Raw genomic sequence first — 21,894 nt, 5'->3', positions numbered from 1 at the left:
GGCTCGTTTGCCGGTGGTGATGCTGACGCCGCGCCGATGCAATGTGCAAGCGCTCGATGTCGGCGATTTCCTTCGGGCTTCAGATGCCTCGGATGGCGTTTGTCTTGCTCTTGCTCTTGGGAGTTCAAAGACCGATTATGCCGCAAGTTAGATTAGTTCGGCTTAATTGCCGGCCGTATTTCAGCCGCACCGAACTGGTGTGTACAAATCGTTTCAGTCTGGTCGCTGGCAGCGGCTTCAACTTTAGTTTCAACTTCCTTGAGCTGAAAAACAGATTTATTGCGGTCGCTCGTCAGTATTGCGTTTCGCCGCGTAAAATTTAGCTGTTTTCGAAGGAAATTACTAGATATACTTAGTATCTGTTTGTTTGTTGCAGATGCGATGATGTGCAGAGGTCTATAGAACTTTTAGACCGAGTTTTGTCCGAGTTCGACGATGTTGAGAATGCGAATCAGGTTCAAAACGTAAGTGTATTTTACAATTTAATACATTAAGAACAAATCATTAATTATTGATAAATATATTATTTAATAGATTTTTAAATCAGCTTTCATTTGATACCAAGTTTGTTAAGTTTAAAAGTCGGAGTGCAAAGTTATCAACAAATTTGTTTAACATGTTTGAATTCAAGTTCAAATTTTCCTCGTGATGATGCGCTTGTGTACAAACATAACCTCTCAGAACTACTTGTTGTGTTGATTCAGTGCTGTATATTTTGTTTATTTGCGATGTTTAGGAATTAGTTTTAAATGGTGCAAGTGATCATAAATATGAAAATTGTAGATCCAGCAGATTTCCGGCACCGCAACCACCCCGCAGCAGGTAGCAACGACGGCGGTAAACGCCTCGACAACGCCAGATGACGAAAGTCCCTCGCTGGGCCACCAGTCCGAGGATGACGGCTACATGAGCATGAATGGTCGGAAAGCAAAATTCAATCTCGCCTTTAAGCCACTGACCGAAGTGCCAATGCATCAGGAGGATCCAAATGTTGTGCTACCTGAGCCCAATGACTTCCCACCACCACCTGAGGAAGCACAGAGGATTATTTCTAATTTATTGCCTAAGTATGCAACAAAATTTCTTTTTTATTCAATAAAAAATTCTAATAATTTTAAAATTTTGTAGAGTATCACCAGCACATTCAGCTAAAAGAAATGCAAATAAACCAAGAACATCCCCAATCACCCAAATGGCTGCAAGAGAGGTGAGAGTGGAGACAATTCCACCACCACAAAGATTCCAGAATGAAATCATCATCAATGGGGCGCAAATGACAAGTCACAATGCACAACGACGCAAACAACATTGGTACTAGAGTCGCAAACACAAGTTGATTGTTTCTCACTTAAATCTGCTTAAATTTTTATTAATTTGCGTTATTTACAGCCGAAAACACGCCATCAACGTCCATATGGCTGGGAGTCCAATGAATGCCATCCACTGCCGCCGCCCGGCTACCGTTTTGGCAGCCTACCCTTCCAGCACGGAGTGTATCCACTTACATCTCCAACGAGGGTGCCACCACGCACCGTCCCATCAGTCCTGGAACGCCACCGCGAAGTCAGGCGTCGTGGAAGCGAAGATAATCTCTCATCGGACCTCGAAGAACCAGGATTGCGTCCGTTGAGCGAACTTGCTGACGACGAACATTTCTCGGATGATTCACTCGAGGAGATGCTTCCACCGCCGCCATTGGTAAACAAACGCGCGAGTGTCGCCTGGGAAGTTCCATTGGACAACGATGAAACTTACGGTACGCCAGGTCACGCAAAGGTCATCGGTAGAAGACGCCGGAAATCCGGTTCGCAGTCTTCCACCAGTTCGATTCCGAACCGTCTGAAGGAGTTTGACGACTGGCCTGAACCGCCACCGTGCACAACCGAGGATGAAGTCACTTCGCCGTTTTCCGACACCGATGATGTTCACCTACCGCACGAGTTGAGTAATTCGAATCTGTCCGGCACAGGTACTTACATAATTCGTCGAGGTAAGAAAGACAAACGCCCGCAGTTGAGCAGCTCGGTGAATTCGTCATCGAGCCTGAATTCACGGCTTAGTTCCGATCTAAGCATACATCGTTTTTCGGGTGATATGAATTCTCGTTTGAATACGCCTAATTCGAGATACAGTATTGACCTGGGGTCTTCCACGTCGCACTCGCGCGCGCACGAATTAAACTCGCCGAAGTCTCGTTACAGTCTCGATTTGAATAATCGACCATTGAGTCAAGTCGAGTTAAGTTCGCCGTCGCGCTCCAGCTCAAGATCGAGCACGCCGCAGAGCAAGCATGAGTTCCGCAAGCACTCCACCACCTTTGATAATATCAAGTCTTTGATCAAAGAGGGTGTGATTGAGCACTATAATGGTCCACACATTGAAACCACCACCGAATTGAACGCTATGGTTAATCCAATCGTACGAGTTGTTTCGTTGCCTAATGTCAGCGCTGAGGAAGCCACAACACGGCGTGAACTCGCTGTGACCGTCGAAGAGGAGGAAGATTCAATCACTAGCACCAGTGATGATATTTCCCCGCTTCGAAAAATCGAACAAAACATCAGCGAACTTCTGGAGAGACGAGATATTGAAGTTTCTAGTCTTATGCAGGCTGATCTGTTAAAGATGAACGGCGAAATTGGTATGGGTAAGTCTCTAAGCAATGAAAAGAAAAAGAATCGTGATAAACGCGATCTGAATGACATTCAAAAGTCGAACAGTCACAGCGAGATTCTACGCTCGGAAGATTACTACCGTCAGTTGTTAATTGACGAAGGGAATGTTCAGGAGGCGCAGCACCCGCCGAGGCGGACTGGTATACAAAAGTCTGAGAGCGCTAAAGAGATGTTAATCTCACATCGTGAGCGTGAACGCGATAAGGATGCTAGAATCCTGCCGATTTCCAGTTCGGTTGATTTTCCACGTGTTGAAGTTTTGGACTTTCCACCTTTACCGCCCTCACCGGTGCAGGAAGACGATGAGTATTCGGAGATTTTACAATCTCTGGGCGCGTCCAAAGCGAAGGCGGATACTCTACCAACGAATGCGGATCCGCCTGCTGTTCCGCCACATCGTGAACCCTCGAATAGTCTAAAAACACGGTCTATGGATGGTGGTTACAGTCGCGGAAGACGAAATTACTCTTCAGGTCGTAATGAACGCAGGACTCTGCCGAGCGAAATGGAATCCAAGCGCAAGTATTACCACAAGAGGACCTCGCATAGCCCACAGGAAGAACACCACATGCAGACGTCGTGTAGTTTACCGGAAACGCCGATATTTGCTAGAGGGTGTGATATACCACGCACTCCACATAGAAGGGCACCGGATGTGCCTGGGATCAGTGGAAATCAAACAGCGCCGAGGCAAAGTTCCACCATGAGCAGTATTAACACGATTGGCAATATGTCTACGGGTGGGTTTAGAAGAGGATTGTCGAATTCAGGGTTGGAGCAGGCGTATATGGGCGCGGAGATGATGCGCATGGCGGGTGGGCCTGGACGCGGATGGTATCCGAAGCAACGGCAACGGAGACCCGCGTCGATTGAGCATTTGGACCGCTTGGCGCCGGGGCAGAATCCGTGGGATGCGAGCAGGAAGCCGCTGACGCTGCCGCCCAATTTAACACCGAAGTTTTTCAATCGTTCGCCGCGGGATGCTCTTAGGAGGGTGACTAGTCTACTTATAAGGAAAGGTAGGTGTTTTTACTATAAAAACTTAATTTTTATTTTAAATTTGTTGTGATTTTTAGGTAACAATCCTAGTAAGGAAGGTAAAAGGAGAAAGAGGTTACGTCACCGACAATTCATGAAAATGCAAACGGTGAGCAATTTTACTTTCATAGAAAAAATATACTATTTTTATAATTATTAGGTCCTGAAGAAACACAAAAGAAGAAAGGATTCTTTAAGAGTCTGTGGAAACGTTCGCGTCACTACTCCCTGGAGCAACAATAATGCAGCCGGCTGTAATCGGATTTTAACTAGGTAAATAAGCTCTCAAATCAACTAAAACTCTTTCTCAAAAAATGAAAAATGAAAGCAGAATACAAAGCGCCATAAATATGTTCATGTTCTCTATCGTATGATTAACTGGGTATAACACTAACTTTTAACTTTGATTTGGTTTCTAACCCGCAAATCGAAAGCGACTAATTGTATACTAATGAGGAAAAGTATTCGTAATCAATGCACCGCGGACAACTATTTAAAGATACAAATTGTCATTGTTGCGACAATATTTCATTTTCTACTTGGTATATATTTCGAATGTAAGAGTTTTCCAAAAACCTCTTTTTTGATAATAATTATTTTACGTAGTGCGACAATTTTTGATACGCGTTTTGACGACTAATCGCCACGAACTCGAATTAGTGCATAAGAACGAAAAAAAACGACACTCGAAACATTACAAATCGAACGCGAAATTAACTCTTCTAAGTGAAAATCAATACCGACTGCCCTTTCTACTACGAGTTTTTAATTGATATTTGTAAATTACGAATAAGTCCGCACAAAATTTTATTTCGTAGATTCATCCTGATTTTATGTTCAAACTTTAATCTCGAACATTTAACAAAACTCACATCTTAACACCTTTACACCAACTCACCCACCCACACACACATCTAATTAATGAACTAACAATTAAGTATATGAAATGTTTAGATAGTCGAAACACGTACCTTTACGATTACTAAAACAAAGCAAAAAATGAAAACTAATGTTCACATAAAAGTGCCCCGATTTTATATGATTCGAACTTGGAAGTTATAAACAAAATAATTATATAAAAGTATATTCTAATATTATATTTTAGTCGGTACGTAAAATTTAAACAAGACATATTTAACAAAACAAAATGGCGGCTAGCGACAGAACGATTAAACTTACAATCTCAACTAATAATACAAAATAAAAATAAACTAGAATCAAAACCGATACGTACACATACAACGTTTTTGAGTTGTTGCCAGTCCATCAAAAAAGTTCACTCTACGCGTTTCTTAGGTTTAGACACGATTTGAGCCAGAGGAAGAAAAAGTATTTATGTGTAAATTAGTGTTTGGAGAGTAAAGGCAAAAAAAAACATTGAAACTTTGAAAGGGTATGAGGTGTGTATTTCGAATATGGGCTTTTTGACAATATTTTTAATACTTTATTAACGTTATGATATATAATTTGTATAATTTTATTTTTAAATTAATTTGTTGGTTATGTTGAAGAGTTTATTTTTTATTTAATTGTTTTGTTTGTTTGTGGGAATTGTGATTCTCGAATGAATTTGTATTACATATTATTTGTTTGTCTCTTATGTAGATTTGTACAGTCTCTCTGTCTTGTCACGCGTCAAAGGGTGATAAATTAACACAAAATACATATTTGTAGTATGTGTGTCTGTATATTACATTATATTCTTTTATTTACAAGCATTTATTAATATTATGTTAGGAGTATTACTTGTAAATAATAAAGGGCTTCATCAAAAATATGTTTGGTGTGTATTGTTGTACCTGAATCTGGGTTTTTGGAAGCGTTTTTAAGGTAAGTGTATTGATACCTATGTGTCTTTGGGCATATAAACCATTACATGATGAAATTCAACAGATATTATTTATTTACTACTTGGTATGCTATTTTATATACAGATGGCTGTAGCGTGCGCGTTTTATTCTAATATTTTAGTTTTGTTTGTGTATCTTCTTTGCGTTGTGATTTGAAATCGGTTTGAAGAAATCCCGAACATGTTAAAACTTGTTCAATCGGCCAGGTATAGTGAAATAGACGCATATCTGTTTGTGCACTATGTAAACAAGTTTTTTAGTCGCCTTCAGCGCGCGTATCGCAAAACTGATAGTGACCGCGTGTTGTCGTCGTTGGCTGTGTGCAGTTCGGTGCATACGCAGTTTCATTCCGGCTATTGACTGAATCGCGCGTGTTCTTAGCGACTCGTTTCGTTTCTTTATATAATAATTAAGTAAATCAATTGATATTCAATAAACAATCGAGGGCGTGAACGAAGTTTTACTAGTGTGATTGCACGCGTTAAACGTTTATCAATCGAGAAAGAATCGTCAGTTCACCTGTGTGCGCGTGTGAGGTTCCGCAGGCCGTCGGTGATTGTTCTTCGCTTGTGGAATTATACTGAACTCAATTTTGGAATAGAACCTGCAGATTTTCAACTAGCAAAGAAAGGAGCTACCATGTAAGTAAAATTACCTAATCGAAAAATTGTAGCCTTTACCATGGGTTGTGTCACAAATTTTCTCCAACAAAATCTTATAATCATCTCGCGAATTTATTATTTTCATTACGCGTAACTTTCATGTACAATTGCTATAATTTGCTGAATATAATCGTATTTCATCAACAATTGACGCGACTTAGTGTACATTTATGGCGATCCGTTGGCCGTCGGCTAGCAGCTCAACTGGGATTATTAAAAAAAATAATAATAATAAAATTGTAATAAAACTTTATATTGCATTGTGTGAGTTTTAATCGTGTTATCTTCTTGGGGCATTTTTCAATGTTTTTGTAGTAGAAGTTTATATGATTTTATTATAAATTGTTTTTCATTGTGTAACGTGGTAAATACATTATATATTTATAGTTTTAGTTCTGTTCCTTCTTGAACTTTGAATTTTCTTTTTAATGGTAAAAGTGACTCGATTCAGGGCACCGTATGAAGCTAGCGGTAGAAGTGACTTGGTTCAGGGCACCGTACAAGGGTAGCGGTAGAAGTGACTTGATTCAGGGCACCGTACAAGGGTGGCGGTAGTTTTTTTTTTGTAGTTTTTTTTATTATAACATGAGAACGCGGTCTTAAACTTAGCTCACAATAATTTTTCTAGATGCGGAATTTAATTCTTTATTTCCCGGTATCGAAATTTATTGCGAGAAAATTCTGTAACGCGAGTTATAATGATAGTTGTGTGTATACGCATTTGTACTCGTTGCGCTAGGAATTGCAGTTTTATTGTTATAACTCGCGAACGCGGTCTCAAACTTAGTTCGGAATAATTTTCCTAGATGCGGAATTTAATTCTTTATTTCCCTGTATCAAAATTTATCGCGAGAAAATTCCGTAACGCGAGTTATAATGATAGTTGTGTGTATACGCACTTGTACTGGTACTCGTTGCGCTAGGAATTGTAGTTTTTTTGTTATAACTCGCGAACGCGGTCTCAAACTTAGTTCGGAATAATTTTCCCAGATGCGGAATTTAATTCTTTATTTCCCTGTATCGAAATTTATTGCGAGAAAATTCCGTAGCGCGAGTTATAATGATAGTTGTGTGGATACGCACTTGTACTGGTACTCGTTGCGCTAGGAATTGTAGTTTTTTTGTTATAACTCGCGAACGCGGTCTCAAACTTAGTTCGGAATAATTTTCCCAGATGCGGAATTTAATTCTTTATTTCCCTGTATCGAAATTTATTGCGAGAAAATTCCGTAACGCGAGTTATAATGATAGTTGTGTGTATACGCACTTGTACTCGTTGCGCTAGGAATTGTAGTTTTTTTGTTATAACTCGCGAACGCGGTCTCAAACTTAGTTCGGAATAATTTTCCCAGATGCGGAATTTAATTCTTTATTTCCCTGTATCGAAATTTATTGCGAGAAAATTCCGTAGCGCGAGTTATAATGATAGTTGTGTGGATACGCACTTGTACTCGTTGCGCTAGGAATTGTAGTTTTTTTGTTATAACTCGCGAACGCGGTCTCAAACTTAGTTCGGAATAATTTTCCCAGATGCGGAATTTAATTCTTTATTTCCCTGTATCGAAATTTATTGCGAGAAAATTCCGTAACGCGAGTTATAATGATAGTTGTGTGTATACGCACTTGTACTCGTTGCGCTAGGAATTGTAGTTTTCTTGTTATAACTCGCGAACGCGGTCTCAAACTTAGTTCGGAATAATTTTCCTAGATGCGGAATTTAATTCTTTATTTCCCTGTATCGAAATTTATTGCGAGAAAATTCCGTAACGCGAGTTATAATGATAGTTGTGTGTATACGCATTTGTACTCGTTGCGCTAGGAATTGCAGTTTTATTGTTATAACTCGCGAACGCGGTCTCAAACTTAGTTCGGAATAATTTTCCCAGATGCGGAATTTAATTCTTTATTTCCCTGTATCGAAATTTATTGCGAGAAAATTCCGTAACGCGAGTTATAATGATAGTTGTGTGTATACGCACTTGTACTCGTTGCGCTAGGAATTGTAGTTTTTTGTTATAACTCGCGAACGCGGTCTCAAACTTAGTTCGGAATAATTTTCCCAGATGCGGAATTTAATTCTTTATTTCCCTGTATCGAAATTTATTGCGAGAAAATTCCGTAACGCGAGTTATAATGATAGTTGTGTGTATACGCACTTGTACTCGTACTGCGCTAGGAATTGTAGTTTTTTGTTATAACTCGCGAACGCGGTCTCAAACTTAGTTCGGAATAATTTTCCCAGATGCGGAATTTAATTCTTTATTTCCCTGTATCGAAATTTATTGCGAGAAAATTCCGTAACGCGAGTTATAATGATAGTTGTGTGTATACGCACTTGTACTCGTTGCGCTAGGAATTGTAGTTTTTTGTTATAACTCGCGAACGCGGTCTCAAACTTAGTTCGGAATAATTTTCCCAGATGCGGAATTTAATTCTTTATTTCCCTGTATCGAAATTTATTGCGAGAAAATTCCGTAACGCGAGTTATAATGATAGTTGTGTGTATACGCACTTGTACTGGTACTCGTTGCGCTAGGAATTGTAGTTTTTTTTGTTATAACTCGCGAACGCGGTCTCAAACTTAGTTCGGAATAATTTTCCCAGATGCGGAATTTAATTCTTTATTTCCCTGTATCGAAATTTATTGCGAGAAAATTCCGTAACGCGAGTTATAATGATAGTTGTGTGTATACGCACTTGTACTGGTACTCGTTGCGCTAGGAATTGTAGTTTTCTTGTTATAACTCGCGAACGCGGTCTCAAACTTAGTTCGGAATAATTTTCCCAGATGCGGAATTTAATTCTTTATTTCCCTGTATCGAAATTTATTGCGAGAAAATTCCGTAACGCGAGTTATAATGATAGTTGTGTGGATACGTACTTGTACTCGCTGCGCTAGGAATTGTAGTTTTCTTGTTATAACTCGCGAACGCGGTCTCAAACTTAGTTCGGAATAATTTTCCCAGATGCGGAATTTAATTCTTTATTTCCCTGTATCGAAATTTATTGCGAGAAAATTCCGTAGCGCGAGTTATAATGATAGTTGTGTGTATACGCATTTGTACTCGTTGCGCTAGGAATTGTAGTTTTCTTGTTATAACTCGCGAACGCGGTCTCAAACTTAGTTCGGAATAATTTTCCCAGATGCGGAATTTAATTCTTTATTTCCCTGTATCGAAATTTATTGCGAGAAAATTCCGTAACGCGAGTTATAATGATAGTTGTGTGTATACGCACTTGTACTCGTTGCGCTAGGAATTGTAGTTTTCTTGTTATAACTCGCGAACGCGGTCTCAAACTTAGTTCGGAATAATTTTCCCAGATGCGGAATTTAATTCTTTATTTCCCTGTATCGAAATTTATTGCGAGAAAATTCCGTAACGCGAGTTATAATGATAGTTGTGTGTATACGCACTTGTACTCGTTGCGCTAGGAATTGTAGTTTTTTGTTATAACTCGCGAACGCGGTCTCAAACTTAGTTCGGAATAATTTTCCTAGATGCGGAATTTAATTCTTTATTTCCCTGTATCGAAATTTATTGCGAGAAAATTCCGTAACGCGAGTTATAATGATAGTTGTGTGTATACGCATTTGTACTCGTTGCGCTAGGAATTGTAGTTTTTTTGTTATAACTCGCGAACGCGGTCTCAAACTTAGTTCGGAATAATTTTCCCAGATGCGGAATTTAATTCTTTATTTCCCTGTATCGAAATTTATTGCGAGAAAATTCCGTAACGCGAGTTATAATGATAGTTGTGTGTATACGCACTTGTACTCGTTGCGCTAGGAATTGTAGTTTTTTTGTTATAACTCGCGAACGCGGTCTCAAACTTAGTTCGGAATAATTTTCCTAGATGCGGAATTTAATTCTTTATTTCCCTGTATCGAAATTTATTGCGAGAAAATTCCGTAACGCGAGTTATAATGATAGTTGTGTGTATACGCACTTGTACTCGTTGCGCTAGGAATTGTAGTTTTCTTGTTATAACTCGAGAACGCGGTCTCAAACTTAGTTCGGAATAATTTTCCCTGATGCGGAATTTAATTTTTTATTTCCCTGCATCGGAATTTATTGCGAGAAAATTCCGTAACGCGAGTTATAATGATAGTTGTGTGTATACGCATTTGTACTCGTTGCGCTAGGAATTGTAGTTTTCTTGTTATAACTCGCGAACGCGGTCTCAAACTTAGTTCGGAATAATTTTCCCAGATGCGGAATTTAATTCTTTATTTCCCTGTATCGAAATTTATTGCGAGAAAATTCCGTAACGCGAGTTATAATGATAGTTGTGTGTATACGCATTTGTACTCGTTGCGCTAGGAATTGTAGTTTTCTTGTTATAACTCGCGAACGCGGTCTCAAACTTAGTTCGGAATAATTTTCCCAGATGCGGAATTTAATTCTTTATTTCCCTGTATCGAAATTTATTGCGAGAAAATTCCGTAACGCGAGTTATAATGATAGTTGTGTGTATACGCATTTGTACTCGTTGCGCTAGGAATTGTAGTTTTCTTGTTATAACTCGCGAACGCGGTCTCAAACTTAGTTCGGAATAATTTTCCCAGATGCGGAATTTAATTCTTTATTTCCCTGTATCGAAATTTATTGCGAGAAAATTCCGTAACGCGAGTTATAATGATAGTTGTGTGTATACGCATTTGTACTCGTTGCGCTAGGAATTGTAGTTTTCTTGTTATAACTCGCGAACGCGGTCTCAAACTTAGTTCGGAATAATTTTCCTAGATGCGGAATTTAATTCTTTATTTCCCTGTATCGAAATTTATTGCGAGAAAATTCCGTAACGCGAGTTATAATGATAGTTGTGTGTATACGCATTTGTACTCGTTGCGCTAGGAATTGTAGTTTTTTTGTTATAACTCGCGAACGCGGTCTCAAACTTAGTTCGGAATAATTTTCCTAGATGCGGAATTTAATTCTTTATTTCCCTGTATCGAAATTTATTGCGAGAAAATTCCGTAACGCGAGTTATAATGATAGTTGTGTGTATACGCACTTGTACTCGTGTACTCGTACTCGTACACTTGTACTCGTGTATGTCGGTTATTTCAACATTGTGAAATTTTAGTTTGGTCTTCTCAACTACGGGTTTATCACTACGTTTGTTATAAACAACTTTTTTGTTCGACTGACGCGTATTATCGCGACGTACCTGCCTTGTACATTGCAACGCGCAGCATACACCGTAGTCGTTACACCGCGTGGTCCGCAGTCGTGTCCCTCTAATCGCCACGCGTTTTGAGGTTTTAATTGGATTAATCGACGTGTATTCTTTCGGCCATCATCAAAATATTCGGGACGGGCATGTGCGGCTGTTTTGTTTAATGATTTGTCGCGGTTAGAGTCTTCTTAACTAAGAAATAAGTGTTTGTTTATCCCTACGCGAGTTTTTCTCATCAATGCAAAGGTACGTGTGTAATAAATTTTTTCCACGGAAACTTAAGGCGGTGTAACTAAAATTGATTATTCCATTTGAGGGATATTAATTTTGCTTGTATTATCTTGCAAATTACAAACACGTGGTTCCATTCCTATCAGAATTATTAGTCCCGTTTCCGAAAATAACATGCATGATTTAATTATTACAAAGACGGTTTTAAAAATTATCTGTGGATTATTAAAATGACAATATTCATGTGGTCGACCGCGCTCAGTTTGCCGTCGGCCGTCGGCTCGGTCATCTTTTCGCTGAACACGTGAACGTTTTTAATCGAATTGCACTTGTTAGCATCATTAAATTAAGAAGTCTCTTGTTGACGTAATAAAATCTTGTACGGTGAATAGTTCTTCGTTTTCGTAGTCTCCGTATATCTTAATATTTACAAAGAATTACCTAGTTATTTTTATCGTATTTAAAGACAGTAATGCCACGCGCCGTCGCTTGCCGTCTGTTGATTTAGATGTTTTCCACCGGATATTCTATCAATTTATGATGATGCTTCACCCGTCGGTTTAATTAATTAATAAATATATATTCACAATATATTAAAATGTAATTGTTATTTTTTCTAGCAACTTTTAATATATATTAAAATAATGTTGTTTCCATATAAATTTCGATCATTTTCTGAAATCTTTTAACACCCTGTATATTAGTTTTCCTAACCGCACATAGAAGATTGTCTTTATTTGTGAGTTTTGAATGTTCATTGTTTTGAACTTGGGATTTTCTTTCTGGTACACCCTGTATATTAGTTTTCTTTTGTGTCCGTGAAAATTTTGCTTCAACTGTTGTTTTTAGGATTTTCCTTTTTGCACTTTGAATTTTCTTTCTAAAACACCCTGTATATTAGTTTTCCTGATCGTCTAGAGAAAAGGAGCGACGTTTGTAGTGATAGTGATAGTTTTTTGTTTGCGTTGTAAATTTTCTTTTTGTAACACCCTGTATATTTGTTTTCATTTTCAATCACATAGAAAATAGGCTATTTGTTAATTTCATTATCCCGGTAGAACTTTACAAAGTAGTACTTGTTTGCATGTGCGCGACTATGCAGGTCGTAAGTCCTGCTTCAATATGGCGGCACGTATTCTGTTGACTTGTAAAATATAAACTTGTATTCTATTGTAAATAAATAAATAGTAAGATATATTTACTTCTTTGATTTGTGCGTACCCCTTCTATCACTACAGGCACAGGTCTCTAAGAGAGTTCCCTCTCTCAGAGGATGATTCCACTATAAAAATTGTTAAGGTATTAAACTTGTATTATATTACATTGTGTTTATTAATAAAGAAATGTTTAGAAATAGTATGTCTTATGCTTTGAATGTACCCCTTCTATCATTTCAGGTACAGGTCTCTAAGAGAGTTCCCTCTCTCAGGGGATGATCCCCTCTATAAAAATTGTTAAGGTAACCTGTATGATTTGTGTGCTCCATCTTTCATTTCAGCTACAGGTCAGAACTTGTAAGAATATTTCTTAGTGTCACCTCTCTTGAGGCGACTTAAAACTTAGAAATATTTGAACAAGACCTTATAAGGATTGTCCTTATAAGGAGTTCCCTCTCTCTGGGGGTGATCCCCCACCATAAAAATTGTTGATATGCCTGATAATTCCGGGGATGAAGCGCAGAGACATCGTAGCTGTAGGATGGGCCGGGAGCAATGGACGGATCGAAGCTCTGGTCGATCGACAGTAGACTGTCTTATAACGACACGTGCCAAAAAATTTAAAAATTCCGTCACCCCTATTCTCTCTTCCTTCTATCTCCTCCTCTTCTCTACTCTGTTCTCTTCCTTCTGTCTTCTACTCTTTCTCTGCTACTCCTTTCTTCTTCTTCCAATTCTCTGTTCCCGCTCCTCCACTTACTTTCTTATTTCTCATATTGCCTTCACTTGTATTTCAATTTCTCTTATATTTCGTTGCAATTCATATATGCAACCCAAATTTCACCTGATATTTTTATATTTGAGAAAAATGCCTTCCACACCTGAGATTCGATCCGTGTCTGCTAGCATGCCAGCAGGTGCACGTCTCCACTCGACCACCGAGTGTTTTTGTTATTAATATTTGATTCTTCTATTTATGTTTCTACTTTTATCATGTTTTTAAAAACAACAACACAAGCCTTAGCTATGTTGCACACGCTCCACGCGCATAAGACTTACATGCAATATGACTTAAGACGTCAATCCTGAAAACGACAATGGGGATACCAAGACGAAACATAAAGAAGTTTATAATATTACAATGTGTTTTATTGTCAATATTCACAATTACACACATTTTTACAATAGAAAAACACAGGCGAATAATAAATCTCGTTGCAGTAAAGACTTATGTTGAAATACGAAGTTTACAAGTATTATTAATTGTGTTTTATTGACTACATTGAAAAATACATAATTTGTTTTAATCGAAAATCATGGAAAACGAAAATCATTGATATTATATCTCCTGAAAGTAAAACTTGCCTTGAAATACGCGCACCTCCAACATTTCTGCGTAGAATTCAGCAAACTCCTTGGGACATGTGATCGTAAATTTCTTCAGCGGGCACCAACGTTGCTTATTTGCAGTAATTAAACATAAATACAAGTTATTAGTGCGTGTGGATACGCACATTGTTCACACATAGATCAGCACGGCTGCAGGGTAATTCCACAAGTGAGAAACAAGCACCGGCGGCCGACGGAAGAGTTCACACGCGCATAGTTGAATCGCCGATTGATCCGCGATGGATGAACATTCAACGCATGCTATCTCACTAGCAAAACCGCACTCACATCAGATTTCAGTAAAAGCTGTCGATTATTTATTGAACATTCCGCGATTAATCTAATTATGATCTGAAGAAAGAAAGCTAGTCGCAATAAACACGCGCTATTCACCCGACGACCGAAATGGAACTGCGTGTACGTTGAATTGCACACAGCCGATAGCAACTGCACGCGGTTACTATCACAATTGAAATAGCGATAGTGTTTGCTGAAGGCGAACAAAAAAATTGTTTACATGCATTTATGCCTGTGTTGGCACTACTAGCGGCAGCGAAATACTACAAACTGTTACCGAGGTCAAACGTGGAATTGTTAGTATCTGCTGCCAAATTCTATTTCAACTAATAATAAATTTAATTATTCCTCTGATCAAACTTTTAAAAAATTAACACGCTACTGCCATCTACACATGACATGGTTAATGAGGAACCAAACAAACCAAACGGATGCATCAAGTCGCCTTGATAAATCATACAAACAAACGTTAATTTTCACTAATAATCGAATCAAATAAAATCACTGCAAAATGCATCCACCGGCGGCTGATAAGGCGCAACTTGCCGCAGTGCTTCAAATTCTGAAAAAGTACAATTTAAAGGTAATAATCAGTAATAATTAAATGCTAACCTGTTTATCTTACTTAATATTACCTTATATTTTAAACAACAAACAGGGCACTGAGGAACTTCTGAAAAAGAAGCAAACATCGATATAAATATCGAAGGTCAAGAATCCGATGTAAGCAGCGTCCTTACAGGCTACAAAAGTGATGGAGATCCAGAAAAGTATGAAGATTCCTACGTAGAACTCAAGCGTTTTGTGGAAAGCTCCCTAGACATTTACAAACATGAACTAGGAATGATACTCTATCCAATATTAGTACACATGTACCTAGAATTGGTCTACAATGGCCACCAGGAGAAAGCCATAGCCCTAATGAAGAAGTTTGGCCCTGAACAAGATTTCTACTATCAGGATGATTTGAAAAAACTAGCACTGGTCACAAAAAGAGACCACATGAATGGAAATGAGCTAACAGACACATTTAAATCAAATCAATTCATCATCAGAATGTCCAGGGATACATTATCACTACTCAAGAGGCATTTGCATGACAAGAAAGCTTCTGTACTAATGAACATAGTGCAGGAACACTTGTATTTTGACATGTATGAAGGTGTTGCAAGAAATAAAACACAGATTGATGCCACATCAGGGGCAATGATTGGTGAAGCCACCAGACAGGATAACAAGTCAAAGGTTTATTATGGTATACCCAAAGCTCCAGATATTCAATCACTTGCAGCTGCACCTGCAGAAGACGAGGACGACAATGACGGCGAACCGGACAAACCAAAAAAGAAAAAGGCTAAGAAAGATCCCTTGTTTTCAAAGAAAACAAAAGTGATCCTAATGCACCGCCTCAGGACAGAATACCAATTCCTGATCTGAAGGATAATGATAAGGTGGAGAAAGTAAAGGCTCTTCGCGAGGCGTCGAAGCGTGTTAATCTGAACGCTGATACACAACCGTCGATTTGTTGCTACACTCTGCTAAACGCAAATCACACGTAATTACTAAATTTTACAAACCTAAACAAATGTTTCATAATTTAATATTTATAATCATTTTCAGAGTTAGCTGTGCGGATATAACTGAAGACTCAAGCATGTTAGCCGTTGGATTTTCAGACTCTTTAGTTAAAGTCTGGACATTGGTTCCACAAAAGTTACGCGCGCTGAAAACAGCTTCACAATTGCAAGATATCAACATTGAAGCAGAGGATGTTTTGGTAATGTTAATACAAACCGCTGAATAATAATTTAATTAATATTTACCTGTTGCATTAGGTAAGGATGATGGATGAAAGGTCAGGAGAAACAGCGCGTTCACTTTACGGTCACAGCGGCAACGTATATGCCGTTTCATTCTCACCCGACCGCACATTACTCCTCAGTTGCTCAGAGGATTCCACAGTGCGCCTCTGGAGTTTACAAATCTGGACTTGTTTGGTGGTGTACAAAGGCCACATGTTTCCAATCTGGGATGTAAAGTTCTCACCGCATGGTTATTACTTCGCCACGGCTTCCTATGATAGAACCGCTCGATTATGGGCGACTGATCATTACCAACCATTGAGAGTATTCGCCGGCCATTTCTCAGACGTTGATGTCATACAATTCCATCCGAATTCGAATTATATTGCAACTGGTTCAAGTGACCGTCGTGTCTGCCTCTGGGATGTCACGAATGGAAATCATGTGCGGCTGATGACGGGTCACAAGTCCCCGATCCACACCTTGGCCTTCAGTATTTGCGGGCGTTATCTCACATCGGCTGGAGCGGATTGCAACATTTTGATTTGGGACCTTGCACATGGTCACCTCGTGGCTGAGTTGAATGGCCACACCAAACCGATACATTCTCTAACGTTTAGTCGATGTGGTAATGTGTTGGCGTCAGGGTCGCTTGATTGCAACATCAAAATGTGGGACTTTAATAAACTGGTCGAGGAGTGCAGCTCAGAAGATGTGAATATTTCGCACAATCCTGAAGTGAAGACTGGGGACAGCTATATGTTATGGACATACGCGACGAAAAACAGTCCGTTGTTGCATTTGCACTTTACAAGAAGGAATCTACTCTTAGCTGTTAGCATGTTTGATGGAATTGCACCAATTCCTTAAAGCTTTGTTTAGTATTCTCTTTTTTTAACATATATATTCTTTTTGTATTATGTATATAAAATTGAATAAATTGCAACAAATATATGGCAAGAATCCAAACGTGATTTTGTTTCTCGAAGCCGCTTTACCAAATATATAAACTCTCATAACAAACTCACATTCTCACTATTGTATCTCATGTGTTCCGCTTTACTTACTTTGTACGTTCATTTGTTTCATATTCTGGGTTTGTGTGTGTGTGCGTGTATGTGTGATTATTGCGCGGGATGACTATGGGTTGACTGGACCATCTGGCGAGCTTCCTCGGGTAGCTTTTCAGGCTCTGATAGAATATCAGTTTTGGTGCATACATATCTCAAAGAATTGAGAACAACTGCAAATATAAATACAAAATGTAAAATGGAGGTTAATGAAATAAATTGTGGCTTACTTGGTCGAAGATCAACTAAAGTACAATGCTGCTCAACCCAAAGCATCGTTGATCTGTACAGATCATCCATACTCGTCGTGGATACCACATTGTTGAATGTCGTCAAAAGTGGTCGGAAAAGAAGGCTGAAAATCCAGAATTTCCAGTCTTCCGCCGTCCGCGTGCGCACGTACTCGTCAAACATTTCTTGTAGTTTGTTATCGCGCCGGCGCGAGACTGGTGCGCCGGTTGCGGGCAACAGTGATTGGCAGTTACTGAAAATTGAATAATAAATTTAAGAATAACTGTCGGATAAATATTTTACCTAATCGAAGTGTTTAACGCCTCAATTTGTTGTCTTAAACTGTCCATTTCTTCGGTAAGCATGTTTCGCTCAGCTCGTAATTGTTTTATATACTCTGCACCTTTTTGTAACATAGCTGCTTTACTTAACTGAACTGTTTTATATACTCTGCACCTTTTTGTAACATAGCTGCTTTACTTAACTGAGAAAAAAAAAACAATTTATAACAAATCATTCAAATTTTTAGTAAATTACTTACTTTAGCATTAGGATTTTGATTTAAATGCGGAATAAGCGAGTGGATCATATCGAAACCGTTCTTAATATTATAGCGTCGTTTTTGTTCGGCATGGATATGACCAGCGCGTCGAGAATCCCGACTTGAATCACGAGTTGGGCTGCCCATCGAATCCTGCGATGGGGTGGGTGAATTTAGACATGTTTCTGGAAGACCTGGACTACTGTTCGATGCATTTATTGTGTTGATCATTAACTGAAAATAAAAATCATAAAAACAAATTGATTTCAACTTTTATTCTGCAACTTACAGGATCAATGTTGACTGTCTGCCGTATTGGTGTCATACTCACGGGTGTGAGTATAAGGGTCGTGGGCGCAGGTTGTGGCAAAATGGAGATTGGTGTCACCTCCTCTTTAACGCGCACAAAACTGGCGCTTTTGCGCTCAAGCGGCATAATAACCCGCGATGCGCTCAACGTCGAAGCACCGTCGTTATCTTCATGTGAAAAAATCCTTAATGAAGTATATCAGCAATAAATAAAATTGAAAAAGTTTACTTTTAAGTAGCTGCGTCAACAAGGCACTGTTGCTGGAAGTGATAAGCGATGGATCACTGACGGCCGAGAGGAGCGGCGGCTTTTTTAAAGGTTCACGTGTGTTGGATCTTGAGCGTGGCCTGCCTCTTGCGTTTCGTGGTTTTACAACCTTATTGTCGTCTTTCTACTCACACAAATAAAAAAAAATTAAATGAAAATAGTAAAAGAAAGATTTAAAACTCACTTTGGCTTCAAGTGAATGCGAATTAAAATGCGATTGAGCGTCGTTACCACCTGAAGTGGTTTGTGATGTAAATTTAATGCTGGGCAACGTCGGCGCCCCAAATTTATAGCTTTGCGTCGGTGGTTGCTGCGCTAAATGTGTGGAATTGGGCATTTTGTAATTGCCCATATCATGAGTATCTAAAATTATTATTTATAAACCAATAAATTATATATTTTAAAGATAAAATGGTAAAAATACCTTGAATTTGATTAGAAGTATAACTAGGACTCGCTGCAATATTGACTTGGTTAATTTGGTTCACTTGGTTGACGTGCGACATGAAAGGTTTCGTAGGCATAGGCACAAGATCCATCGAATGCGCTTTACGCTGTGTGGGTTGCGGTGGTTTTGAGATCATCGGCGCAAACATGGCAGGGTCAGCGTAGTCCAGCGTCGGTGGCGGCTTTACAGGGACATGTTGGGGTCGTGGAGGTGGTGGCAGCTGAGGCGGTTGCATTGGATATGTTTCGATTGGAAGGTTTACAGGTGGATGAACCTAAATTTAAAAATAATCAGCATAAAATAATTAATAACTTAAAGAAAAACTTACTGGTATACTGCTACTTGATAAGTTCCCATAATCCGGGTACCACATGTCGTTTTTAAAAGCAACAGCCTGGTGGTGTTCTTCAGGTACAGTAGCAAGTCTTCCACAAATCAAATCTAGAATTAAATTTAAATAAAATTTGACACTACTTTCGCGTATTTATTTAATAAAAATTCAAAACAAACCTTGGAATGGTTCAAATGTATCCATGTAGTCCTCCAAATTGGGCTGCAGAGGTCCCAAGCTCGGTTGGATAAAATCGGCCAAACCAGCTTTCGCTGTTCCACGCAAAACAAATCACCAAAAGCAAAAATCAACACAAAACACGCCACAATAAAAATGTATACACACCAATTTCTCGAGTATCGGGAAAAGGAAACGGTTGATTTGTTATCGTCGAAAAAGCGTATCACTCATCAACCCCATGTAATCCTCATCCACCATCATGTTCTCGTCCATTGGTTGCGCATTCCATGATAACAATTCTAACTCGAGCTAAAAAATTCAAAAAAAAATACGCATCAAAAGATAGGCAACCCACGCATTTTTATTTTATGTCTTACCATGTCTGCAGCATCTTTGTTGTGTCCCATCACTTGATTGCGATAAAACATTCGCCATTTCTTGTACTCAGCGGTAACAGCCGCCAATTTACGCTTCCAATATTTACCCTCGAGCACAACCGCCTCCGGTTTGTTGTGCGTGTCGACATCTAGCGGCGACGCAAATTGGCAAATCATCGTATTGCGCTTCTTTATGACTATAACAACAAAACAACAAAACCCGTTATGCCATTTGATCGCTCTCCACAACATAACAAACTATACTATGAGCAATAAATGCTTTTCATTTCATTACACAAAAGTTGCTTTATGATTTATGTATGCACTTATGATTATGAAAACTTAAATGCGTTTTATGAAGATTAGAACGTACACTGCATGTGCCAGCATCTCCAAATGACGTTGTTCAGTCGTATTTTGTCCTTCCAGCGCAGTCGTATGCCACGGAACCGATTCCATTTGGGTGAAGTTAGTTTTTGCCTAGAAAAACCATGCGGTATTAGAACGAGTGACAATCTAGTAACTTTTGTTTGCTTAATGTTTGCTCAAAACATTTGAACTTCCAACAATTCAAACAAACTCAGATAATTACACACACACACACACAAGTTGTAAGTAAACAATAGAATCAAACGTATAAATTCGTCTCAAAAGATTAAAAACCGGATTAAACCGTGTTATTTATCTTGAATATAATCTAACCCGAAAATTAGTTCACGTTTTTATATATATTTTGTTAATTGTAATTTTATCTTACCTGTATGCAAGCGACATGCATTGAAAGAGTTTCGCCAAACTGGTATCAATACCAATTGGGGGTCTGATTATGAGTTTCCTGCATGTGTTCAGCTTCTGTTTGTTGGGGTCGCTTTTCGCGATTGGCACAATTTCGAATTCGTTCTTGATTTCGGCAACTTCTGGCACAGGCACCGCAAGTTCATCTTCGTCATCCTGTGCTTCGGCCTCAAAATGCGAGACCATAAACTGTCCCGAATGAATCGCTTCCCTTTCAGGTTTGTCCAACTCCACTCCACCGAGCGCCGTCGAAGCAGATGCAAACATTGCACGATGCATCTTCTCGCTGCAAAAGATGATTAAATGTTAATTAAATGGTGTTTTGTTAGTTGTTGGTTGATGTTTTATTGAATATCGAAAAATGCATTCTGTTTGCATTCATGGCTCGCTCGCTTATCGCCCGTTCATTTGTTTGTTGATAGTTCTCGTTAGCGCGCGTGCAGCGCGCGACGACTCGCGCAGAGATCAAGGATTAATTGGACAAGGGTCAGACACTCGTAAGTCGCGCGGGCTGAAACCGTGCTCTCCCTTTGCCTGCACGCCGTGCACATGCTGGTTTTTCAAACACTTGTTACTCACTTGTTTCGCTTGCTTTTGTTTCTGTTTGTTGTGTGTTTATGCTTATCACAACACTACCTCCTGGTGTCCATCGCTAGGCGCCCTTTGTCTGGCCTGGTTACGCTCGAAAACGGCGTTGTGTACTGCGCGGCGAGAAAGTTGTCGCGGCGCTAGCTGGGAAACAAGCACGACGTGACGCTTATATAATGCGCGTCCGACTAATCCGCGAGCAATCTCGTTCGCGAGGCAGGAGTTCGCAGCGCGACGCTGGCGATGTCAACAAGCATGCTTACTTGCCTCACTGATACCGATTTCGGAAAACAACTGAGGGACCAGAGCGAGCAACCACACGAAACGACGAAAACAGCGAAACAGTGAAACACCTGACAGCTGTCAAAATGTAAACAACACAAATTATACATACACTGTGTTCGTCGGATTAAAGTTTCATTCAAATTAATCTCTTCTATCACTTTATCAGTAAGTTTTCTAATATAATTTAAG

The 21,894-nt window shown here is 39.2% G+C and overlaps 3 protein-coding genes across 3 annotated transcripts in view; 2 read left to right on the top strand and 1 right to left on the bottom strand.

The window, feature by feature from the left end:
- The window catches only part of LOC135796553 (uncharacterized), a 106,342-nt gene extending 100,852 nt beyond the window's left edge, over positions 1 to 5,490 (top strand). The window contains 7 exon segments of the mRNA XM_065308623.1: positions 377 to 464; positions 784 to 1,067; positions 1,129 to 1,288; positions 1,291 to 1,311; positions 1,390 to 3,694; positions 3,752 to 3,822; positions 3,874 to 5,490. Coding sequence (XP_065164695.1) covers positions 377 to 464; positions 784 to 1,067; positions 1,129 to 1,288; positions 1,291 to 1,311; positions 1,390 to 3,694; positions 3,752 to 3,822; positions 3,874 to 3,990 — 3,046 coding nt within the window. The 3' untranslated portion in view covers positions 3,991 to 5,490.
- A 9,319-nt stretch (positions 5,491 to 14,809) lies between these two features.
- Positions 14,810 to 17,245, top strand: LOC135796597 (transcription initiation factor TFIID subunit 5-like). Its single transcript, XM_065308684.1, is given in 6 exon segments — positions 14,810 to 15,063; positions 15,139 to 15,169; positions 15,172 to 15,861; positions 15,864 to 16,035; positions 16,101 to 16,257; positions 16,316 to 17,245. Coding segments are annotated over 6 exon segments (1,959 nt in total). The 5' UTR covers positions 14,810 to 14,991; the 3' UTR covers positions 17,153 to 17,245.
- Mondo (MLX interacting protein mondo) lies at positions 17,189 to 21,756 on the bottom strand. Its single transcript, XM_065308681.1, is given in 16 exon segments — positions 17,189 to 17,525; positions 17,583 to 17,836; positions 17,887 to 18,014; positions 18,125 to 18,358; positions 18,414 to 18,601; positions 18,663 to 18,825; positions 18,886 to 19,064; positions 19,126 to 19,423; positions 19,478 to 19,590; positions 19,660 to 19,752; positions 19,826 to 19,879; positions 19,882 to 19,969; positions 20,038 to 20,234; positions 20,411 to 20,517; positions 20,795 to 21,118; positions 21,412 to 21,756. Coding segments are annotated over 15 exon segments (2,532 nt in total). The 5' UTR covers positions 21,112 to 21,118; positions 21,412 to 21,756; the 3' UTR covers positions 17,189 to 17,406.
- Positions 21,757 to 21,894: the final 138 nt, after the last annotated feature.

The sequence above is a fragment of the Atheta coriaria genome, unplaced genomic scaffold, assembly GCF_025399875.1.
Source record: "Atheta coriaria isolate IRGN ID8LTWV9N9 unplaced genomic scaffold, Caltech_Dcor_3.1 hic_scaffold_7_pilon, whole genome shotgun sequence".
NCBI lineage: Eukaryota > Metazoa > Arthropoda > Insecta > Coleoptera > Staphylinidae > Dalotia > Dalotia coriaria.
The sequence above is the reverse complement of the archived record's forward strand: the minus strand, read 5'-3'. Positions and strand labels throughout refer to the sequence as shown.